The sequence below is a fragment of the Hypanus sabinus genome, chromosome 13, assembly GCF_030144855.1.
Source record: "Hypanus sabinus isolate sHypSab1 chromosome 13, sHypSab1.hap1, whole genome shotgun sequence".
NCBI lineage: Eukaryota > Metazoa > Chordata > Chondrichthyes > Myliobatiformes > Dasyatidae > Hypanus > Hypanus sabinus.
In genome coordinates, this window is record NC_082718.1 from 14674714 (window position 1) to 14696654 (window position 21941).

At 46.4% G+C, this 21941-nt stretch overlaps 1 protein-coding gene across 2 annotated transcripts in view; it reads left to right on the forward strand.

The window, feature by feature from the left end:
* Positions 1–21941, forward strand: part of kcp (kielin cysteine rich BMP regulator) — a 131497-nt gene that overhangs the window by 6432 nt on the left and 103124 nt on the right. For both annotated transcript variants that reach the window (XM_059987118.1, XM_059987119.1), the window contains exons 2-7: positions 9995–10548; positions 11755–11827; positions 15597–15850; positions 17233–17416; positions 20124–20263; positions 20647–21562. In XM_059987118.1, coding sequence (XP_059843101.1) covers positions 9995–10548; positions 11755–11827; positions 15597–15850; positions 17233–17416; positions 20124–20263; positions 20647–21562 — 2121 coding nt within the window. The remainder of the gene's footprint in view (positions 1–9994; positions 10549–11754; positions 11828–15596; positions 15851–17232; positions 17417–20123; positions 20264–20646; positions 21563–21941) is intronic.

Genomic DNA, 21941 nt, shown 5'->3' on the forward strand with positions numbered 1-21941 from the left:
ACTTGCAGGCTGCCCCCAGTATACCTGTGGATGTTAAATAGGTACATTTAATGTCAGAGAGATGCAAACAATATATATCCTGAAATTCTTTTTCTTCAGCAACCATCCACGAAAACAGAGGAGTGCCCCAAAGAATGAATGATAGTTAACCATAAGAACCCCAAGGCCCCCCCCAACTCCCCCTCCCACACACAAACAGCAACAAGACAACAACGCCCCCCCCCAACAGCAAAAAGCATTGGCACCCTCCACCGAGCACTCAAGCGTGCAGCAAAGCATCCATTAAGACACAGACTTGCAGTACCCCAGAGACTACTTGTTCACCCAGCAATTCGACGTATCACAGGCTCTCTTTCTCCCCAATAAGGGAAAAAGAGGTGCCCCTGTTACACCATGAGAGGGGAGACTTAGCTGATTTATGGTGTTACTGGTCTGTTGCATCGCTTTTTCCGAGCTCTGCGCCCAGAGAGTTGGCCCCAGGGCTCGGGGCTCAGGTCTCCAGACACACAGCCCACGGCATCTAACCGGCTGCTCTGAATGTTCCTTGTTCTCCCGCGACACCATAGTCAGGGGCACCAGCCTTGAATCAGCCAATCTCCAGAGCCATTAAAATCTGGCACCCTGAAGGCATGCTAGTCTTCAAGGCCCGTCCTTGGGGTATCAAACAGCGGCGGCCAGCCGTGAGACCCTGAGAGCGGGTCCCATTCCCGCAAAGGACCGAGTATAACTCCAGGCCAGGATCTTCAAAGGAACCTTGAAAAGGGAAGAAAGAGATATCCAAGATAGAAATAGAACTGTTTCCAAAGATGCAAGCAAAGGAATTGCCATTTAGCACCATCTTGACTTTTCTCCGCCCTTCAGTGCATTGGCTGTTAATGCAAACAATGCATTTCATTGTATGTTTTGCATGTGATAAATAAATCAGAATCTGAAAAACCGAAATATGTCATCCACTCCTCTTACTTTCCCTCATTGGAAGGATAATGCGATGATGATAATACCATCGCACAAAACCAGAAAATGTTGGTGTATAGAGGCATGTTGATGTGTGAATTTATGATGCAGAAAAAGACCCACAAGGTACAGCAAGCATTAATGATGTCAAAGAGAACATTGGCCTCAATTTCAAAGGAGGTAGAGTACAAAATTAAGGAAGTCTTGCTGAGACCATGCAGGCCTTTTCTGAGACCTCATTGAGAGCAGTGGGCAGTTTTGGTACCCTGTGTCTAAGCCAGTGTGTGTGTGGCTTAGAGCCAGGGCCACATAGAATCACTAGATTGGAAAACAATCCCAGGAATTAATGATCGTCTTAGACTCACTGGAGTTTAAAATAACAGGAAATGCACTGATGAAGATACAAGGCTCTGGAAACGGTTGGCAAAGTTAACACTGTGAGACTGTTTCCACCACATAGAGTGTCTTGATCTTAACGGATAACAGATTGCCATCTGTGACCAGAAGGATGGAATATTTCTTATTGCAGAAGCTGGTATTTTTTTTAATTCTCCATCTCGGAGGTCTGTGGACAGTTAATCTTGAGGCATACTTAAGGCTAATATCATAGGATTTCTGGATAAGTTGGGAGCAGATTTTAAGGATATGGGGATCAAATGAGAGAGTGACCAAAACTGAATTGCAGGACATGCTCAAGAAGATGTGTGGTTTCCCACCTGATCCTCTCAAGGAAGGTGCAAAGCTGGTGAATTCTAAAGAAATAATTCTGTGTTCTGTCCCATCAAACATACCAGGGTAAGATCAGCATGCAGAGTAAAAGCAAAGAACAGGAAAAAGTTCCTCGTATAATGTTTGTAATTCCGTTCTGAGCCAAGTTAGTACAGAAAGACAGGGGAGATCTCGTTTGAAAATAATCAAAGATGCAAACTGATAGTATAAAGGTTAAAGTTAGCAACTGATAATCAAAATATGAGATGCTGAAAATCTGAAACTAAAACTGAAAATGCAGGAAACAGATGAGGCAGCATCTGCGGAAAGATTTCATGTGAAAGACCGCTCGTCAGAAATTAGCAACAAGTGTAAGAGTTAACCCAACTTCAATGATAAAAGCAGAGGATGCTGAAAATACCTGCAGGTCAGACAGCATATAATAATAATAACTTATTTATAGAGCCCTTTCCATACAAACAACATAGTTCAAAGAATGGGATAAAGTGAAGACATGAACATAAAAGAGCAGATTATATTATTTAAAAGCATCTAAGGAACTCGAGGACTGGAGTTTGTGTCCTCATCGGGGTGCTCATTCGTCGTCGTTGGGTCAATATCAAAGATTGAAGCCCAAAGGTTGATTGGAAGTCTGGAAGTCAAGGCCCAATGGTCGGAGCCCCTAGTCTAAGAATCTCTGATGACTCCACTAGGGAAGACTGAGGCCCAACATGTGTGAATTGATAGGCGTGCTGGATTTCAGAGAAGCCAGCCTGTCCTGGGGCTGAACGTGTATGTGCATGGGTGGTGAGTGGGTCGAAGGAACAGGGCTTGTTTTTCTGATTTGCTGTTGTTATTTTGTGGAAATAGAAACAGTAATAGCCTTCCAAAACAAGGAAACTTTGTTTTACTCTTCACGGATGCTGGCTGACCTCTGAGGTATTTCTACAATCTGCAGGTTTCTGGTGTGCAAGTAGTGAGAGGTTAAATAATGACTGAATAGGACCGATTGGGAACCAAAAGAGGGGGATCACCTTGTGAAGGCAGATGGAATAGCTGAGGCTCTAAATGAAACTTCCAATCTGTCTTCACCAGTAAAGAGGATTCTGCCAGAGGAGACAGCTGTAATACTGAGTGGGAGGTAGACAGTCTGCTTTGCTTTAAAAGCCCGTCAAGTTTAAAAAGTACTTTGGCAAATGCAACAAGTTCGATATTAACAGAAATAAAATCCCAAGGATTAAGTAAACCATTGCTGTAAAAATGAGTCTGGAATGGGGAGTAAAAAGTAGCAGTGAACAGTTGATTTTTCGACAAGATGATATGGTATACTATTCAGATGAGTGTTCGTGCATATCGTATCAAAGTTTGTAGATCACAGAGCTAAAAGATATCTTAAGTATTGACCTGCATAACAATTGACTTCAGGTGGTGCTGGTAAAACCCTATCAAATTAACTGTTACTTTTCCAGGGATACTGCCTGGCCTGCTGAGTATTTCCAGCGTTTTTCTATTTTATTGAAGATTTCTAGCTTCTCGGCCATTCCCTTTGTTTTTCCCTTTCCCTTCAACTCAAAACCTGCCTTTTTCTATCTATCCTAATGAAAGGCCAGCCACCTGAAATGATAACTCTGTTTCTCTGAGTACACAAGCCTCTTGACCATCTCCAGCAGTTTTCATTTTCATCTGTGATTCCCTGCAGATGTAGCTTTTTTTGTTTCTTGATTACAAAATTTTTCTCTTGTTAAATATGAAAATCAAAGTTTATGTTCTTCTATCTTTCATTCACCCATGAAGAGCATGCAGTTTTTTAACAACCTGTTTCAGTCATTAATGTACATTCTTGCTGAATAAAATATCAGAAAAGACTTTATTTCTGACTGCATTAGATATCTGGTGACAACTTGGGCTGCCATTCAGAGCAATTTCAGGCAACCCGCCTCGGGGGTAGTGTAACTCGGTGTGAAGTTATGTTATGGACAGGGTTAGTGCTAGTCAGTCATAAGTGGTTGTGGAGATTTGGACATGGTGTACATTAAATGCTGATAATCAACATTCAACATAGTCAGAACAGTCAGAAAATTGGTAGTGGTTTATTACTGTCACATGGACCAAGGTACAGTGTAAAGTTTGTCTTGTTCATACAGATCAAATCATTCTACAGTGCATCGAGCTTGAATAAGTTAAAACAATAACAATGCAGAATAAAGTGTAAAAGCTTCCAAAAATGTGCAGTGCAGGTAAATGATAAAGTGCAAGATCCCAACAAGATATATTGTGAGACCAGGAGACCATCTTATCATAGAGGCTGTCCATTCAAGCATCTAATAACAGTGAGACGGAAGCTGACTTTGAGCCAGTGGTAAAATGAAAAATACAAAAAACTGCAGATGCTGTAAATCCAAAATAAAACCAGAAATGCTTGAAATGCTCAGCAGGTTGGGCAGCATCTGTGGAAAGAGAAACAGGGGTAATGTTTTAGGTTTGAGACTTGTAATCAGAACTAGGAAAAGGAGAAAATGGCAGAAGATATGAGGAGGGCTAGGGTACAGCAAAGGGAATACTTCTATTACAGTGAGACTACATAAGTAAATATGACATTGGAAGCAGGTTATGCTGCTTTGTCTGTTTGGGGGTTAGTAATGGGCCTTGGTAGATAGAGAGAGAAAGACCGAGTCAAACTCACACGTAAATGGATGGAAAAATGGTGAGCGATTACACCAAGAGCTTATGATGATAAGACATGGAGAGAGTAAGTGGCCAGATGAAGGGGTCCAGGCAGTTGAGGAATTCAGAAGGCAAGAAACAAGGTCCAGTGAATGAACTCCACACACAAAATGCAGAAGAAACCTAGCACAACAGGCAGCATCTATGAAGGGGAGCAAACAGCCGGCTTTTCTGGCCAAGACCCTTCAACAGGACTGGTACATTCATTCAGCAGTCCTGAGGAAGCTGCTCGGCACAAAACCGCAACTGTTTATTCCCCTCCGTAGGTGCTGCCTGACCGGCTGAGTTCCTCCAGCATTTTGTGTGTGTTCCACTGAATGAGCTGAAGCTATCCCAAGAAAAAATCAATGCTAAGATGAAGGAGGGTAAAGAAGAGCTCAGCTTCTACTGAGGGAAAAGCGTGTTGAATTAAAGTTGCAGCTGAACTCCATTCTCAGGATTCATTGCCTGGGATCAGAGGAGGAGGCCAGAATGGAGAGTGGAAGCACAACGAAGGGTGAGACTCAGAACAAGATGATGGAATGTGACATGGATAACAAACTGAAGAAGTCTATCCATGAGTTATTGAAGCTTACCATCTGTTAAGAGGAGTAGAACCATATGTCACATCCTGCTAGTCAGAGTGTTACTTTTTCTTTTTCCTAAGTAACAACTACATTTCAATCAGTGAATTCTGATTTGGTGCCATTCATTTTTGTTTTGTCAATGATCTTATGTGGAAACCTATCAAACGTGTTTTACAAAACATGGAGCAGAAAGAAACATATCAGACATGACCCATCTTTCACAAATCCACGCTGACTGTTAAGTTAGCTGGTGGCATTACCTCTCACTCATGTTCAACTCTATTCATTCGTCCAGAAGTAACATTGGATTCCCCGGTACCATCTCCCGCTTACTGTTCAAGGCTGTGCCACAGCAGATTAGAGAGTGATTTAGGTAGTATCTAGAAAAGTTTAGTGAGGATTGAATCAGTTAACCCACAGTGATATTGTTCCTCCAACCGCAGATGGCAGCGTGGTTCTTAGGTGGTCTTTACATGCATTTGAAAAGTAATAGGAGACAGATTCCTCATCATTAACACCAGCCCAAGGGAGCAGTATTGAAGGTTTTCCAGATCTCACTGTGGTGAACTACATATACCTGTCTGGACACGCCCCCCCGCTGACCGCTCCTGTGGCTCCTCCCACTGACCCCAGTATAAAGGTGATTGGGGCCTGAGCCCTGCCTCTCAGTCTCCAGGATGTAGCATGCTGGTCAATTGCTGCTTGTTCTTTCTTCCAGTCAATAAAAGCCAATATCTTGCCTCACGTCTCCGAGAGTTATTGATGGTGCATCACTCACCAAGAAAGAACAGCATCGCATTCCCCCCACTGTCTGAAAGGTGTCTGTACGTTGTTCCTGCGACTGCATGAGTTCCCTCTGGGTGTTCGGTTTCCTCCCACAATCTGAAGATGGAGGGTTAATTGGTCATCGTAAATTGTCCCGTGAATGGGCTATGGTTGAGCCCAGGGTTGCTGGACAGCACAGCTCGAAACTACGTAAGGGCAAACTCTGCGCTGTATCTCGATAAACAAATCCAGAGTGGGATACATCAGAGCGAGTTGGCGGTGTGGAAGAATTGAGGAAGTTGGAGTCAAGTCAAATCGAGTTAATTGTCATAAGGATAAGTATACATATGCGTTGGTGCCATGAAAAACTCTTGCAGCAGCGTCATAAGCACATAGCATTATATAAGCAATGTTCATATGAAAAACACAGTTGTACGCATTTTTTACATGAAAGAACACAAGTTGAACAAAAAAAAAAGCCATCCATTTGGTACAAGCTGAACCCCTGTTTAATCTGGTGACAAGAATAAAAGGCCGGATGAAAATCTGTGTGAGTAAATAATCCCGATCTCTGTGAGGGCACGATTCTGGGTCAAAGAAGTGAACAGTGAGGTGAAAGAAACGGTGGGTGATGTGTGGACAACAAAAATACTGGAGAATTGACCCAGCCACCCTGCCAAGTGAGAGAAATTATTTACTTACTTCTAAGTGATACTGTCCATGTTTGCTGAACTCTAGCACTTAAGGTGGAATTCTTACAGGACAGAGTTTGCACCCATTCTTAGCCGGAAACCCTGAGCAATAAGGGGGTTGGGCGAAAAGGTTCTCGAAAGACCTGAGGGGCAACTTGTGGACGAGGCAGAATGACTTCCTGCAATTTAAATGCTAAGTCCCTGTCTGGCTGAGAATGGCCGAGCTTATTGGTGTACAGAACATGGAGGAAAATAGCTTGGGACTGGATTCAACAGGACCATGGAGGGCTAAACGTCCCACAGGTCACAGCAACAGAGAAACCCTGTCACATCTGTGATGTGCACTGCAATGCATGCTGGGATAGTGTGTTGCCATGTGCACATTTCAAACAATAAATCTCCCACGCACCATAACTTGTTTGTTTTCCATTAAGGCTGAACAGCTATGTTGCTACAAAATGGAGCTGTTTTACCTTCCAAACAAGCTGTTTTATTTGAATAAATGGTAGGCATATGAAATCACACAAATATTGGTGTTGTTCGTCTTTTCCACTGCATATCATGCCACAATGCTTTCCTCACATCACAAGTAACGAGCTATCACAGCACCAATGACGTTATATTATTTATTTCCACACATCACTAGGTCTTCAGTGTATTCCCCCTCACTCCCCCCCCCCCCGTTTTACTTTAGAAAGGGTGTTGCTTAGGAGGGGCAGTGATTTGAGAATACACTGAAGAGAATGTTGAGGAGGTAGAAGAGAGTTAAGACATGTTTGGGGGAGTAGGATCAAAGGATCCCATTTGACAGCAGCCTGAGATTCTCTAGCTGTTAAAGAGATTCATCTGCACCATGTTATGGAGGGGGAGATGAGGGAATGCAGACAGGAATGTTTTGTTCTGTGAAGCCTGCTTCAAGTGCCTTTACATTCTTCACAAAGAGCGAGAATCTTGCTCGGCAAATAAACTCTCCTTGTCCGTGGTGCTCATTCCTGTTTCTCTCAAATCCTGCATCATTTTTAAATCGCCTATGTTTTTGCCTCTCCATATTTCTGTATTCCCTGAAGATCTACAACTTTACTACAACTGCACAACTCCAATCATACATTCTTGTACATCTATATTCATTTTCACATCGTGCCTTCAGGTGACTGGGCTCTAACCTGCTCCCACTGTAAATCCCTTCCCGTTGCAACATCTGTCACTTTCTTCAGGGTAGAACGGCACTGTCTGGCTACATCTATTTCTTTTCCCACTTGCCTGTCCTAATATCACCCTTCAGAGTGCCAAGCATTATTTGGAAATACTTAGAACCATAGAACATTACAGCACAGAAACAGGCCTTTTGGCCCTTCTTGGCTGTGCCGAACTATTTTTCTACCTAGTCCCACTGACCTGGCCCTGGAGATCCCTCCATACACCTCTCATCCATGTACCTGTCCAAGTTTTCCTTAAATGTTAAAAGAAAGCCTTCATTTACCACTCCATCTGGCAGCTCATTCCACACTCCCACCACTCTCTGTGTGAAGAAGCCCCCCCCCCCCAATGTTCCCTGTAAACTTTTCCACCTTCACCCTTAACCCATGTCCTCTGGTTTTTTCTCCCCTGGCCTCACAGAAGCCTAACTTCTGTGAAGAATCATGGGAAGTTTTAGACCGTAAGAACAGGAGCACAGCTCGGCCATTCCGTCACGGCTGATTTGTCAACCCAAGGAGCTGTCCTGACAGGGGAACACCCACTAAGCCAGCCAGGTCAGCTCAATCAACCCTAATGATTGTTGCAGTCAGATCGCCCTCACATCTTTAACCTGTCAAAGGGTTAAAGTTTGGATATCTTCTCTTCTTTTCACCCCCTTTGAGTCCAGCTTGTAAACAGGAGCTCACAAGCCCTCGAGGCTTGCTCTAACCTTTGACAAATTCAGCTATGACTAAAGCACACTGAATTATAACAATAACACTGTATAAAAGTATGACAAAAGTAAATCAAGGTCAAAAAATAAACTCAAAGGTAGCGTACGGTGGCAGGTGCATACTTAGATAATAAGTTGACTTTAAGCTTTGCTTTGAAGGAAATGCATTATCAAAGTATGCATATGTCACCATATACGACCGTGGCTTTCATTTTCTTGCAGGCATAACCAATGTGCAAAAGAAGACGAGCTGCAACTTAAAATTAAAATAAGCAATACTGAGAACACGATTTGTAGAATCCTTGGAAGTCAGTCTGTCAGGTGTGGAATCAGTTCAGAGTTGAGATATTCATGCTGGTGGATAGCTTCACTCCATTCAGTTTATTAACCAACATCTTCAGGAAAATAGTTTCATTGTCTGCAGTCTTTATTAACATTGATGAGCTAATTATATAAGGAGTCTCACCAGCCGCTCCTGTAACTGCTTCTACAAGGACTTGGGGATCTCTCAACAAAAATTGCCCCACGGTCTTTCAGCACTAGACTATGAACCGATTCTCGCACGTTGGTATTTTTCTAATTCTGTTGGGACATTCCACATTCTAACCAGCACGACAGTGTAAAAGGTACCCCAGAAAAAGGACCCCAACTGTGTGTCAGCATGAGAAGAATTTTAAGTGTTGGTGAAGCTCATTGCTGTTGAAATGTACCTGTGTAGCAGCAGAAAAGCGACATAGCAATTTTATAAAAATCAGATTTACTTTAGACTTTAAAATACTATAAATCTAGTTGTATGTTAACTTCAGAGCACCCTGAACTGGAAGTTGCTCAGTTAGTTCAGTGAGGTTCCAGGTTAATCCATATTGGTCTGATGTTAAATATTGTGAGTTGCATTGAGGAAAGGTACAACTCGGCTTCCTCCCGTAACAAATTGCTGTCCTCTATAATCGCATTGCAGCCTTCCTACTCCACTGTCCACAGAGTGTTAGACCCAAAGTATTGAACGTTTGTCTTTCCACAGCTGCTGTCCAATCTGCTGAGATTTTCCAACACTTCTTAAAAAATTAAACATCATCTTATTTCAGATTTTCCTCATCTGCAGTTTGTTTGATTTTCATTGCTGGGATTCAAGGTACAACTGATTGTGTGCGGGGAGGTGGAGGGGGACTTCGGAAGCTGTGGTGTTTTTATCATTCATTCTTTGGGTTTCTTGATTGGTGGATGTCTGTGAAGAATAGGAATTCAGGTTGTATACCGTATACATTCTCTGATATTAAAATGAGCCTTTGACCTTTTTTGAGCATTCAGCTTTCCCCTTATCAGCTTTAATAAGTTCAGGATTTACAACTCTATTCATTCTATTATTCACGTTTTATGTTTTACAAATTCATTGTTTAAAATGATATTTAGTAAAATGGACATCAACATGAAAGTACATATGTCAAGCAGTGTTTAGAAAAATTACCATCAGATTACCATGCCCGATCTTGTTAAATAAACCCGCGGATGTGTAACTCACACTGATACGCGTGTCAACTCTTGTCCTGTTTGTAAGCCTCTTCAGATACGGTCCATAATTAAACATCAATCAAATTTTACAGAGTATTGCTCTTTGAAGAGCAGAATTCGTTTTCTGTGTGATACTTCAGGCCATTACATTTGTTTTTGTCTTTTAGTAATTGATCTTCTGGAAGCCCTGAACATCACAAGATCTGTAAAGGGAGTGAGCAGAAGCAAAGGTTTGGAACCAGGCGCCCCAGCTTGGAAGTTCCGTAAGCGTGTACCGCATCTGACCCTGCCACGGGATTACGCCATCTACTTCCTCACCTCCATGCAGGGGTCCATTGGCTTTCACTTTGTGGCAAAACAGAGCAAGAACTCAGAGGGGACAATTATCTCCTTCACCTCTCCCACCACCACCAAAAAGGATGGACGTCCACTTTTACAGCTCACGTCCAGCACCAGAAAAAACCAACTGCAGCTGGATTACCGGACTGTGCACAACATGGAGCCGGCATCCATTGTCTTTCCTGGAGGGACTCCCTTTGGCAATGGGCAGTGGGGCCAGGTGGCCTTCAATCTGGAGTCTCAGAGAATAACCCTTCTCATTGACTGTGAAGAAGACATTGTGTTTGAGAAGAACCTGGACAAAGATGCCATTAGCCTGATTCTTCCCATCGATTTGGAAATTCACTTCTCCAGCACGGAAGGAGGGGACAGCAAATTCACGGTAAAAGAACATAGACCAGTTCAGATCAGTACAGGCCCATGCTGTAACCTACTCCAAGCTCAGTCTAACAATGGTAGAGGTTTCAAGTCTCTTACTCATGCTCTTCAACAGAGTTCTGTTAGCCTGTTTGGTCATAGATTTATAAAAAATACTAGATGATTTAAAAAATGAAGAGCCATCTAGTTCCCCTTCTCCAGTTCTGATAGTTCTCTATGTGGTAATGATGGAGAAATCAGTGTCGATCAACTAGTCGCACAGCAGACCCAGGCATGAGACAGGAAGCCACAGCAACCTTGATTCCTAGGAAACCATCTGAGTACATTGATCACCCCACAAGATCCCATAGCTGTGTGAAAGCTGACCAGTCAGCCTTTGAAAAATTTGACCTCCGGAGGAGGATTTTTTGCTCCTTGCTCAGTGGAGTGAGCCCGTGAAGAGAGTTGCAGGCACCTGCTCACGTTGGTGGCCTTCTTGAACGGTGCCTTTGCAGTGCCACTGTAAACCACCCCCCCACCCACCGTAATGGTGATGCACCTCACAGCCTCAGGTTTGTGATACAGAAAGAGGTAATGAGGCTCAATCACCATTCCCCGTTGAATTCACTGGTTTACAGCTCAACACTGGGAACACCTTATGGTTTCAGTGGGAATAGATGCAAAAAATTTTCTTTCTGCCTTACCTCTGAATGTAATGACCCATTCCCACTACCCTCCAGATAGTGACGTTCCTCCCCCCCACCTTCAAGATACTGACCATTCAGCCCATCTGTGCAATGACCAGCACCCCCTCACCCTTCCTCTGAAGGTACAGCCCCCTTCTGGTTCTCCCCCGAACGTACATCCCATGCCCCTCCACTGAAAATACTAGGTCCCCTCCACCCTTCCCTGAAAGTATAGTCCCTTCCCATCCCAGTCTGAAGATACCAGCGTCCTCTAAAGACATTAGGGAAAAAGTATAAAGGAAAGGAAACTTTAAACTGTTTGTAGCATCTGGGATGCCAGGACTTGCCTTTTAAAATCAGCGGCTGGCTCTTTTCTGATGCTGTCTTTCCACTGAGAACAAGACTCCATTCACTCTGGGTTGTCTCGAGCTGAGGCTGGTGTTCCTTCTGTAACTCTGATGTTACTGGTGGGCTGTTTATTGTGGATTACGGTCAGACTGTGTGTTCAGGCTCGCTCTCAGACTATGGCTCTCTCTCTACCACAGGGCTACTGGCAGACAGCAGAGATCTCTCCAAGTGGCTTTGTTCACCGCCCGTGGCACTGCGACAATCTGCCAGGTAGGGTGGTGCTGGTTGTCCTGCGTGTCACAGGCAGCCTGGGCCTTCTGCTGTAAGCTGGGATGCAGGTGCTGAGAGAGGGGTGGTTTGCAAGGGCAGCAGTGTTGTAAAGTGAGGTTGTGGGGTTAGCGTGTGAGGGGGAGTGTGGGGATAAATGTGTGCGGGGAGTGTGGGGATAAATGTGTGGGGGGAGTGTGGGATTAGGGATTATTGTGTGAGGGGGAGTGTGGGGATAAATGTGAGGGAGAGTTCTGTGCAGTGACAACTGTAGGAGTGACAGGAGATCTGTCCAGTGAAGACTGTAGGAGTGACAGGAGATCAGTGCAGTGACGACTGTAGGAGTGACAGGAGATCTGTCCAGTGACGACTGTAGGAGTGACAGGAGATCTGTCCAGTGACGACTGTAGGAGTGACAGGAGATCTGTCCAGTGACGACTGTGGGAGTGACAGGAGATCAGCGCAGTGACGACTGTAGGAGTGACAGGAGATCAGTGCAGTGACGACTGTGGGAGTGACAGGAGATCAGTGTAGTGACGACTGTGGGAGTGACAGGAGATCAGTGCAGTGACGACTGTGGGAGTGACGGGAGATCAGTGCAGTGACGACTGTGGGAGTGACGGGAGATCAGTGCAGTGACGACTGTGGGAGTGACAGGAGATCAGTGCAGTGACGACTGTGGGAGTGACAGGAGATCAGTGCAGTGACGACTGTGGGAGTGACAGGAGATCAGTGCAGTGACGACTGTGGGAGTGACAGGAGATCAGTGCAGTGACGACTGTGGGAGTGACAGGAGATCAGTGCAGTGACGACTGTGGGAGTGACAGGAGATCAGTGCAGTGACGACTGTGGGAGTGACAGGAGTTCAGTGCAGTGACGACTGTGGGAGTGACAGGAGGTCAGTGTGGTGACGACTGTGGGAGGGACAGGAGATCAGTCCAGTGACGACTGTGGGAGCAACAGGAGATCTGTCCAGTGACGACTGTAGGAGTGACAGGAGATCAGTGTAGTGACGACTGTGGGAGTGACAGGAGATCAGTGCAGTGACGACTGTGGGAGTGACAGGAGATCAGTGTAGTGACCACTGTAGGAGCGACAGGAGATCAGTGTAGTAACGACTGTGGGAGTGACAGGAGATCTGTCCAGTGACGACTGTAGGAGTGACAGGAGATCTGTCCAGTGACGACTGTAGGAGCGACAGGAGATCTGTCCAGTGACGACTGTGGGAGTGACAGGAGATCAGTGCAGTGACGACTGTGGGAGTGACAGGAGATCAGTGTAGTGACCACTGTAGGAGCGACAGGAGATCAGTGTAGTAACGACTGTGGGAGTGACAGGAGATCTGTCCAGTGACGACTGTGGGAGTGACAGGAGATCAGTGCAGTGATGACTGTAGGAGTGTGGGAGGAAAGGATGTGGGGAGCTGGGCATACAAGGCATGTGAATATAGAAGTGTCTGCAGCTTGAACTCTTAATGAAATAAGCTCACATGGTTACTGCCCATCAATCCACGATCTAACCCTGGCCTAATCATGGAACAATTTACAATGACCAATTAACCTACCAACTTTTGCAGCTTTGGACTGCTGGGGGAAACTCACACAGTCAAAGTGAGAGTGTCCCTGCAATATCTCCAACAAGTCCCTCTAATATCTCCGACACGTCCCTGCAATATCTCCAACAAGTCCCTGCGATATCTCCAACAAGTCCCTGCAGTATCTCCAACACGTCCCTGCAATATCTCCAACACGTCCCTGCAATATCTCCGACACGGTCCCTGCAATATCTCCGACACATCCCTGCAATATCTCCACACGGTCCCTGCAATATCTCCGACACATCCCTGCAATATCACCGACATGATCCCTGCGATATCTCCGACACATCCCTGCATTATCTCCGACACGTCCCTGCAATATCTCCACATGGTCCCTGCAATATCTCCAACACGTCCCTTTGATATCTCCAACACGTCCCTGCAATATCTCCGACACGGTCCCTGCAATATCACCGACATGATCCCTGCAATATTTCCAACACCGTCCCTGCAATATCTCCAATGCAGTCCCTGCAATATCACCAACACGTCCCTGCGATATCTCCGACACGTCCCTGCAATATCACCGACATGGTCCCTGCGATATCTCCGACACGTCCCTGCAATATCATTGACACGTCCCTGCGATATCTCCGACATGGTCCCTGCAATATTTCCAACACGGTCCCTGCAATATCACCGACACTGTCCCTGCAATATCTCCAACACACCTCTGCAATATTTCCGACACGTCCCTGCAATATCACTGAGATCCGGGCTACTTTGTCAAATGTCGAGCACTATATTCTGAAAAGTTAGGGCATGAATCTATCAGGGGAACAGAGATTAATCTTCAGGGTTGTTCTCAGAGACCCCCAGGGAAAAAAGAAATATAGCGTCTTCAATGAGCTGTGGGGTTCCTTTCACTGACCTACAGTAAGGGAGAATCAGCGGTAAAGGTACAGCAAAATGTGTATCTCTTTGCTAGGAGCACAAGTCCATCAGAAAGAGGAGAGAGTGCCCACAGCCCTGTAATGCCCACCTGCCAGAGAAAACACCTTCTGTCCCAGCTACAGCGGTGTCTGGGGACCCCTCCTTAGCCACCCCAGGGCCACACGGCTTGAAACAGTTTGTTCTTGACTCCAAGAGACAGTCTGGAAACAAGAACATGTTAGACCACCCAGAGTGGTTACATGATTTGTATTGTTTAGGTTAGCAAGGAATTCTGTGGAGCCCTGTGAGCTCACAGTGAACAGCAGTGTTTAGTGTTGAAAGTGATCTCATTTTACCCACCCAGCACACTGAACCAGCATATTTTACAACCATTGTTCTAAGTTTCACCATGTTGACTAAGCTCTGATAAAATCACTATTAACTGCTACAGTGGCAAATATACATGATCCTGACTCTTGACAAAGAGCTGTACAGTATTCAGCAAGTGGAGTAAAAAATGACTTTAGTTACTTGGAGTGAGCAGTCACTAATACACTTCCAAATGGAAGGCTACAGGGGGAGTGGAGACACATTGGGTTCTTCTTGCACAGAACCAACATAGGCTGAAATGGTTCAACAGATTCCCTCCAGTCTAAAACACTTGTGATACTTTGAGTGGGGTTCCCAACCTGGAGTCCACAGTCCCCTCGATATATGAAAGAGGTGTATGGCATAAAAAACGTTTGGGACCCTCTGCTCTATAGAAATTCTGTTTGACTTGTTGCAAACCTTCGGCATCTAATTTATATTGCAGCTTCCTCAGGCGTAAAAGGTTCGGCAGACACTGGAGATCTTGAGCAACACGTGGCAAGTGCTGGAGGAACTCGGGAGGAGATGGAGCATTTATGGAGGGGCATCGATGGTGGTTGTTTTGGGCCTGCTGAAGGACACTGTTTATTTGCAAACATTGACGCTGCCTCGCCTGTTGAGTTCCTCCAGCATTGTGTGTGTGCTCCTTTCTTACCAGCGATTTTGCTGTCATATTGGAAATCATTCTTATCATGATTAAATAGATACTTAAATTACCCTCCCTTGAATAAAAGGCTATAGTCATTGACTAAAAGAACATTACCCTGATTGAGGAGTCAGTCTGCGATAATGCAGTGACTGTCACTTTATCTGATTAAACAACCTCTCTGTAATTAGCCAGTGATGTCTCAGCCTGTTGCAGGCGGGGTGTTGTGGTTTGTGCTGTTCACTTCGTAGCTCGGTTGACTGGATTGTTTTGCACATTTGTCTCAGATTCCTTAGCCTTGCCGTATTCTTTGGCTGAGCAACGATACTCAGAATCGGATGAGGAATTTCAGTTCCTTGAGGACGTCTCCACACATTCAATGTCCATGTCAGACGTCAGTCAGGATCGGCAGCAACAAAATGACGCGGGAGCTTCACTGCTGGCCCACAGTCTGAAGCCCAGAAGCCAAGAGCAGCAATTCGATAGGTTGGAGGAGATGGTGGCAGCACTCAGTGCAATGCTGGACATGGTCAAAGCTCAGGTCAGTGAAAGACTGGTTCAAAAGCAAGAATAATTAACCACAGGTTTTTCTTCACTGAAGTGCATTATCACAAATGCTGACTGTCATTGGGGTACAGTTACACAGTCACTGCCCCACACTGGGGAACAGTCACACAGGCACTGACCCTCACTGGGTAGTTACACAGGCACTGTTCCTCACTAGAGTACGGTTACACTGGCACTGACACTCACTGGTGTACAGTTACAATTGCAATTACCCTCACTGGGGTACAGTTACCCAGGCACTGACCCTCACTTGGGTACAGTTACACAGTCACTGCCCCTCACTGGGTAGTTACACAAGCACTGTTCCTCACTAGAGTACGGTTACACTGGCACTGACACTCACTGGTGTACAGTTACAATTGCAATTACCCTCACTGGGGTACAGTTACCCAGGCACTGACCCTCACTGGGGTAGTTACACAGGCACTGTTCCTCACTGGGGTACAGTTACACTGGCTCTGACCCTCACTTGGGGTATAGTTACACTGACAGTGACCATCACTGGGGCACAGATGGACTGGCACTGATCTTCACTGGGTACAGTTATGCTGGCACTGACCCTCACTTGGGCATGGTTACACTGGCACTGTCCCTCACTGGGGTACAGTTGCATTGGCTCTGACCCTCACTTGGGGTATAGTTACACTGACAATGACCCTCACTGGGGTACAGTTACGCTGGCACTGATCCTCACTGGGGTAGTTACATATTCACTGCCCCTTACTCTGAGCCTCGCTGGGGCACAGCCGTGCATGCACTGTCCATGACCAATGGTTTATTCTGATTTCATGTCAGATCTGGATTTCGCTCACGTAAACAGTGACACGGACTGGCATGACAAGAGGCTGTTTTGCTTTTATATTTCCTGCTGTCTCGTGCGTTGGGAGCAAACACCAGGTCCCAGGCAAACAGCAAGAATGGAGTTACTACTCGATTGACACATTGTAATGGCTGCCTAAATTCTGCCTTTTAGTTCCTGGATCCTGCTGGTGAATCCCGAGTCTGGGTCATACGGCTCAGTTCAGATCTTGTTGATTCTTTCTTTGTTACACTAATCCTCTTGCTCCTCTCAAGGTAGCTGTGCTTGGATTTGATAAAGGGTTATGAGACAAAATCCCTCAGTGATGACAACCGAGGAAAACTGAACCTGGCTCCCCAAACAACCCAGTGGACGACTGTAAATCCTCCTGGCTGTGGCTGCAGCAGAAGAACACCCCACCTGTGTCTCTGCAGTGAAAGGCCACGATCCCGCCACCAGCACTCTTCCCCCGATCCACGGCCTCAGGAGGAGGCTGCTCCTTCCGGGAATGCCGTTGCTGTCGTGTTGGTGACCGGTTGCCTTCCTTCCCTGTGTAGAATTCGGAACTGCTGCTCCGGGTCGAGCTCCTTGAGGCGTGTGAATGCAGGAAACCTGTGTGCTTGTGGCAGGGGAGGGAATACGAGGAGGGCCAGTCGTGGGTCCTGGATGCCTGCAACTCCTGTGTCTGCACCAGGGGGGAGATGAGCTGCTCAAAGCGGAGCGACAACCCCCTTTGTCAGGGTGAGTTACACACCGTGGGTCGAGGAGAAGAGAAGGGATGCTGTAAACCCAGTCCGCATGACGTCTTATGCACGATATTCACATTGATTATGTAGCATAACAGAATATATGAATTGGGCCAAAATCAGAGTCAGGTTTTGTGGTAAGTAGAATGCCGGGTGAAACGCCAAGTCTTTGGGGTAACTGCAAGTCTGGGTATTTGCTGTTGCCTTGCTCACACTGGAGTGCTCGGTGGTGCCGATGCTTTCTATTTGCTGGTGGGGGCAGGGGGGGGGGATTGTTGCTCGCCGTTGCGTGGGAGGGGTAAGTTGGGAGGGTATTTGGGGTTCTCACGTCTAACTGTCATTCATGCTTTGAGACACTTCTCTGTTTTTATGGATGTTGGCAAAGAGAAAGCATTTCAGGATGTATATTGTGTACATTTCTCTGACATCAAATTGGACCTTTGAACCTTTGAGGTTTAGTATCATTGACACACATTATGAAATTTGTTGTTTTGTGGCCACAGTGCAGCGCAATATATAAAAACCTATGAATTACAATAAGAAATATATACACACATTAAAATATATAAGTGATCCAAAAAGAGACAAAAATAGTAAGGTAGTGTTCATGGGTTGGTTCATTTCAGTTCAGAGATCTGATGGCAAAGGGGAAGAAGCTGTTCCCAAAGTACTGAGAGTGGGTCTTCAGGCTTCTGTAACGATGCTGGCAATGAGAATAGGGCATGTCCTGGTGATTGGGATCCTCGCTGATGGATGCCACCTTTTTTGAAGATGTCCTCGGGGCCAGGGAGGCTAGTGCCCGTGATGGAGCTGGCTGAGTTTCCAACCGTCTGATTGCCCGACCGTGCGCTTCCGTTCTCTCACTCCACTTCCTCCAGTCTCAGTTCTGTCAGCATTTCTCTCTGCTCTGTCCCCGCCTCAGTTGCTCACTGTGTCCGCAGGTTCACATTCCCATCGAGTCCCTGGTAGGCACATTTCTTGTGGATGCTGTACTTGATTTTTGGTGGCCTTTTGATGTTGGCTGTTTGTGATGCTCACCCACACAAGTAGAACTATTCTAAGTGTTTTCTGTCATACTGTTTAATTATTCCTGCTGCTGTTAGGTCACCTTCTCAGCCTTCACTCTTTCAGAGGAGATATCCAGACTGAGCCTGACTTCCAGGACCGTCCTTGTAGATCTTTCCACTCTCTTCGGTCCTCTACCTTCTGTCTGTGATGGGGAGACCCGAACTGTACACAGCACTGCAAGTATGCGCTGACTCAGGTCTGTTACTGGTTTACTCTAACTCCTCGACTTCTCGTACTTTTCTCTTTAGAAATCAGCATAGGAGCAGGTGTGAGCCACCCAGCCTCTCTGGTCAAGATCGAGGCACGATCATACCTCCTTTCTATTTACCTGCACTGTTCATCGACCATCGACTTCCGCAATGGGAGCCCATGCTGGCGCTATGTACATTGGCTTTCTGTGGGGAGTGTGCAAGGACACCCAGTCTCCTTTAAAGACATTACCCAATCTCTCACCGTCCAAAAAACCTCCAGTTTTGTGTGGATAATTTCACCGTTTTTCCGGGGGTACGTTGTAGCTGCCATGTTCTCACCTGGCAGGAAGCTGACCACCCCCCTCCTCAGGTCATCGCTGTGGATGGCCTGACAATGAGAGGCTGGCAGATATTTACTGTGATAGATGTCAGCTGCAGAGAAGCCCAGGTAGTTGAAATGCTCGCAGTTAACCCCAACACCATCAAATGAGACTCGATTGTAACCATTGAATCCAGCCACGTCAAAGTCTGCTCTTGCGTCGTGCTCCCCTTTCTATTGCGGCCGGTGAGGTTGAATCCAGTGTCCCAGTGGAACCCATCTCAGTTGTACCCCTGTTTATCAAATCCGTACTTGTCGAACTCTTGTCCATCGCTCAGGCCTCTAAAGATCTGTCCATTCGGACCTCACAGTGCCTGTCCTTAACATGTTGGGTTAAACGCCATCATCCGCCTTTCTGTCTGGTCCAGGCCCTCACTTAGCCTATCAGTAAGCACTGCAGCCTCTCTAAATCCTCCACCTCACTCACAATTTCACCAAGTTCTATACCGCAGGCAAACCTGGAAATATACCTTTGCTCCCCCAGCCAACTCGTTGACACGATTATGAGTGGGGGGGAAGGGAGTGAGAGCCCAAGATGCAAGGCTGCAGTAACAACCAGTCTCGGCCCGCCAACCTGAGAAAGATCTGTTTGTTCCTATTCATTTGTTCAATAACCTCGACAGTAAACTACCTCAATCCCCAACTCTGTGTACTGTAGTCTTGTTGACCAAATTCCTGTATGAGAACTTCCAGAAAAAGCAGACCCTCCACATCCACCGTTTCCACCTTATGTGTTTTACCACTCACATCGTAAGGCATTGACAATTAAAACGGCCTTTGCTGAATCTAAGTCTCACTGGGAAAGTGAGCCCATAAACCATGTTCAAACTCCCAGTGCAGGGTTGAGGAATTCCTTCACTCTGAAGGACAGGTTGACGATGCTCCACTATGTCAAAGGGAATGGGGGTGGGGGGGAGTTGGTTATGGGGTAAGGCATTAATCCAAATTCTCACTTCTGTTTCAGGCAGAGAGGCCAGGGAACTTTGTCCCCCAGTACCAATATCAACTTCCTGACCCTTCTCTCAGCTGCCTCGTGCTTTCTGAACTTTCTGCTTTGTTCCTAGATCCCTGTTCTAGCAACCCGTGCAAGAATGGGGGAGTCTGTCACCCACTCCCCTCTGACTCCAGGATACAACCTTCAGGATTCACATGCAGTTGCCCAGCGACATCCACAGGGCACCAATGTGAAGACAGCTTGGTCCAGGTAATGATGTTGTCCATGGAAATGCCTGAAATTATTCATCTTTGTAGAAAACGGTCAACACACAGTCCAAAGTGATAGTTGGTTCATTGAGAATCTCAGACCTGTGAAGGTCTAGCCATGTTGTTCTCTAATGAGATACATTCCTGCAGGCATCAGACACTCCCAATGTGGTCCATCTTTATTAGTGATACCCTACAAGACTCCTTCTCTCCCACTACTCTCTCCAAAGCCTCCTGACTCCCCTCCCTCTTCCACGTCCAATACCATGGGGAAAGGATCAACACTGGCTGATCAGTTCCAGGCACTTTAGCACATTGGTGCAGGGGATTTCTTCATGACCATTTGACAGATGATTACCTCATTCTTTCCGGTTGGCTCTGCAGGTTTGTACGTTGCCTTGTGTTCAAGGTCACTGCAGCAGGGGATTCACCGTTCCCACGAAACGCTGGTTCTTCAGCATCTCCTCTGGCCTGTGTGAAGAATTTAATTACAATGGCTGTGGTGGCAACAGCAACAACTTTGAAACACACGAGGAGTGCAGGAAGAGGTGCGAGGCGGGAGCTTGCTGCTACCGCCAGCCAAGGTTGCCCAACACTCCAATTGGTTATGACCACGAAGGCTATGATCGCTATGGGTACAACGTATCCGGCGTGGACCGGAGTGGAAGGCAAGTGGTGGCATTTAACCCAGTACGCTCTGGGCCCGCGCTGTTTGGTCCCAATGGACAGATCTTTAGCGGCCTGAGCGATGGACGAGAGTTCGACAAGTACGGGTTTGATAAACAGGGTTACGACCGAGATGGGTTCCACAGGGACACAGGGTTCAACCTCACCGGCCACAACAAGAAAGGGGAGCACGACGCAAGAGCAGAGTTTGACACGGCCGGATTCGATGCAGACGGTTACAATCGAGCACAATTTGACTGTGTTGGGGTTAACCGTGAGGGTTTCAACTACCTGGGTTTCTCCGCAGCCTACATCTATCACTGTGAGTATCTGCCAGCCTCTCATTGTCAGGCCATCCACAGAGGTGATCTGAAGAGGGAGGTGGTCAGCTTCAAGCCAGGCCAGAGGTGCGAGGACGTTCAGTGTGGCCAGGGATGTGGCTGCACCTTCCATGGTCGCTCCTACCGCTTCGGAGAGTCCTTTGAGTATGGCTGTGAGATCTGCCTGTGCAGCTACACTGGGGTGACAGAGTGCAACTGTCGGCACGTTAGTCAACGCAAGGAGATCCGGGACATGACGGCTGAGGAGATGATGGCTTACCAGGCAGCAATACGAGATATCTACTACAAGCAAGGTAAAGTCCAATCCTTACTACACATTGCCTGCAGTTTCTATTCAGGTTCATTGGGCATCCCTGGCAGGGGCAGCATTGCTTTGAACAAATGGCAATTCTTGAAGCAGGGTACGGGGAGGGTGCTGCGTAGACATTGCAATGACGTGAAGGGAACCTCAATTCTGTGTCCAAGCCAGGAGGTTGGTGGTGACATGGAGCCAGTGGACATCTTACTTGTCTGCTTTTTGTCCTTTAAGATGATGATAGAGGTCACAGATTTGTAAAGCACTGTCAACAAAACCTTTGTAGCAGGAACACAGACTGGACTTCTTTTTTGTGGCTGGGATGTTCAAAGGGAGTCAATGTCTAGTGGTGAATGTGGCCTGCCATCATCTTAATG